Here is a 3374-nt window from a genome sequence, read left to right on the forward strand (position 1 = left end):
AATCAGACGGAATCTTCAGATTATTTATTGATAGTTGTTAATATTGTATCTCATTTGCCAGAATGCTCAGCTCGTGTTAACAACAGTCTAGATTTAAATCTTTCAAATGTTTCAATTAGAGAGAAAAGGCCACAAAAGATTATTTCTTTGACATGTAATCAGTTATCAGCTCCGGACTTTGCCAATATGAATAGACTTATGCTATCAGCTAAAGAAAAAGCAGCTGCAAGAAACTTTGACGAAGCTTTGAAGATTTGGGATGTAGGACACTCACTGGGATTTTTCTCATAATGACCACAAGGCAACAACAGTTAACCAACTTCTTAAGAACTTGGAGCAGGACTTGGCTAACCATAGATCTTGAGATGCACTCTCTTCTAGGTATTAAACGATTGTTTTTATGTCGTTACTGTTTAGCTTTATTTCATGGAATTGCAGGGGTGGTTTTCTTAGCCATCGCAAGCAATGTTTCATTCGTAATTTGCTAGGAAAACTCAAGCTCTCTTTTATTGATTTGCTAGAACAAAAAAAAGATCATATCGATGCTTTTCTTGTCAGAAAGCTTTGGCCGATTTTGGACTTCGATTTTGATTTTGTTCCCTCTACTGGGGCCTCGGGTGGTCTTTTGCTGATTTGGAATTCTGCTCGTTTGAATAATATTTCAGTAATGAAAGGTGACCGTTGGATTTGCTTGGAATTCTTCTTTAACTCCCATTATATTCAACATATTCTCATTTACGCTAGTAATTTAGCTTCGAAAATATCTTCTTTATGGGCTGTACTACTTCCTCTTACCTGCTTCTCCGATATGGTCTTTATTACCGGTGAATTCAATAAAATTTTAACTTCTAAAGAGCGCTTGAATTGTGTGGGTTTCTCTGCTTCCATGCTAGCTCTTCAGAATTTTCTTAACGAATCAAAATTAATAGACCTTCCGCTTCAAGGTCATACATTCACCTGGAGAAATTCTTACTCTAAATCTAGAATAGATAGAATCTTTGCATTTATTTTAGCAGCTAATACTTGGAGTTCTCTTTCTTTATTTGCTTTGCCTAACAGATATTTTGACCATGCTCCTTTGTTGTTGCAATCAGACTTAAAAATTGAATAAGGGCCTAAACCTGTTTGTTCGATAGATGCGTGGTGGGAGCATAGCGAATTCAAATTTTTCATTTCAAGTTCTTGGATGGATATAAATTTGTTCTTTGCCTCTTTTCAAAAAATTGAAAAAGCTTCGTACTTAATAAAAACCTGGAACAGTAATATTTTCGGAGATCAAACAAGCTTATTAAAGAGCTTTCTGATGAGGTTTCTCAATTAGATGTAGCTGCTGATTTGCAGGCTCTCTCCGAAACAGATTCTATTAGGCTGGCTTAAGTTAAAACCGAGCTCTGGAAGGCGGAGAAAAATATGGAAAGCTTATGGACCCAAAATCAAGACTGAACGGGTGTATTAAGGGTGACAAAAATACTAAATACTTTCACAGTACTTCTTCGATTCATTTCAAGAACAATCTAATTTTAGCAATTATAAAGGGTGATGTTACATTCTCCGAACCGGCTGACGTCAAACATCAAATTTGATCTTTCTACTCCATTCTTTTTGCAAAGCCGATGTTGTTCCTACTGATATATCTAGCCTCGTTTTCAAAGGTTTATCTTCGGAACAAGCTACTCATTTGACTCAGCCGTTTGATATAGATAAAATTTATTCAGCTCTCTGCTCTTGTGGTGATAGTAAAGCTCTAGGTTCTGACGGTATTAATTTTTACTTTTACAAGAGAGCTTGGAATGTTCTTAAAGAGGACTTTCTGAATTTTTTTTACTCCTTTCACACCAGTAATTTTATTCCTAATGGAGTTAATTCCTATTTTATGGTATTAATTCCAATAGTTTCTGGATCTACCAACATTCGTGATTATCGACCTATTAGTTTGGGGAATGGTTTCTACAAGCTACTTTCATTCGTTCCTATTCTTTCATTCGTGATCTCAGACCACCAACACGCTTTTATCAAAGGCATGAGTGTTATGGATTATGATATGATTGCAAATGAATTAATTCATCTAGCAAAGAGAAGGAAAGATAAACTTCTTGTTCTGAAACTGGATTTCCATAAGGCTTTTGATAGTCTAGACTGGAATTATTTGATGAATGTTATGAGGTCTATGTCTTTACCAGATAAATGGATCGATTTCATGTCTACTTGTTTATCTTCTACTTTCTCTTTGGTTCTTGTGAACAGAAGCCCTTCAAACACTTTTCATCTTAAATGGGGAGTGCGGCAAGGAGATCCAATTTCTCCTTACCTATTTGATTTAGCTGCAGAGGGCTTGACAAGTATTTTGAAAAAAACAACAGAGTTGGATTTTATTAGTGGATTTGCTTACTCTGATGCTTTTAAACCGGTTTCGGTCCTTCAGTTCGCGGACGACACCATTCTTTTCTTGCCTCTTGATCTAGAATAGCTACGTTCATTAACTCGTATACTGCGATGTTTTGAACAAATTTTATGTTTGAAAATTAACTTTCATAAAATTTAATTGTTGGGTTTTAATGTTTCTGATTTGGAATTGAATTTGGCTGCGGGTATTGTTTGTTACCGAACTGAATCTTTTCCCATCAGTTATCTTGGTTTACCTTTAGCTATTCGTCGCACTTCTGTCTCGACTTGGGACCATGTTATTCAGAGGTTCAAATCAAGATTAACGTTGTGGAAAGGTTCTATTTTATCGCCTACAGGGAGATTAATTTTGCTGAAATCAGTTCTATTTAGTTTGACGATCTATTTAATGTCAATTCTTGTCATGCCGACTAGTGATCAAGCTAATCTTAAGAAGTATATGCGAAGATTTCTTTGGAAAGGAGACTCTAATTCTAGATCCTTTTATTGAATATCTTGGAATATTATTTGTTGCGACTTTAAAGATGGTGGTCTGGGTGTTTATAACTTGAAAGTGAGGAATCAAAGTCTTTTGTTTAAATGGCTTTGGACACTTCGTTCAAAAAATCGCGATTCGTTGTGTTTTGGGATAATGTCTTCTTGTTCTTCCATACTTTCTTAGAATAACCTTATTTACGGCAACGTCGACAACCTATCGTACGTATGGAAAGGAATTAGATGTTCTTGTTGTTTAGATCCTTTCGCTTGGCAATCTTTCACGTCTAACATTGGTTTTATTTTTGGTAATGGGGATTCAATTTCTTTGTGGAAAAACAATTGGTCGAGGATTGGAATTGCATCTGATCTTTTTCCTCGCCTATTTCAGCTATCTAACATGAAACAAGCTAGGGTGAATTCGGTTTTAACTGATGGTTGGAGATGACGTAGGCGAAGCTGCGATTTTTGCCTGTTTTTTAGTAGAATTCAAACTG

General features: G+C 35.7%; 1 protein-coding gene across 1 annotated transcript; it reads left to right on the top strand.

Annotated features, from left to right (window-relative positions):
• Nucleotides 1-290: 290 nt before the first annotated feature.
• LOC126678330 (uncharacterized) lies at nucleotides 291-1111 on the top strand. Its single transcript, XM_050373233.1, has 2 exons — nucleotides 291-394; nucleotides 439-1111. Exons 1-2 carry the CDS (start codon nucleotides 291-293, stop codon nucleotides 1109-1111), a joined length of 777 nt encoding a protein of 258 aa, XP_050229190.1.
• Nucleotides 1112-3374: the final 2263 nt, after the last annotated feature.

This window comes from Mercurialis annua, linkage group LG4 (genome assembly GCF_937616625.2).
Source record: "Mercurialis annua linkage group LG4, ddMerAnnu1.2, whole genome shotgun sequence".
In the NCBI taxonomy this organism is placed as follows: domain Eukaryota; kingdom Viridiplantae; phylum Streptophyta; class Magnoliopsida; order Malpighiales; family Euphorbiaceae; genus Mercurialis; species Mercurialis annua.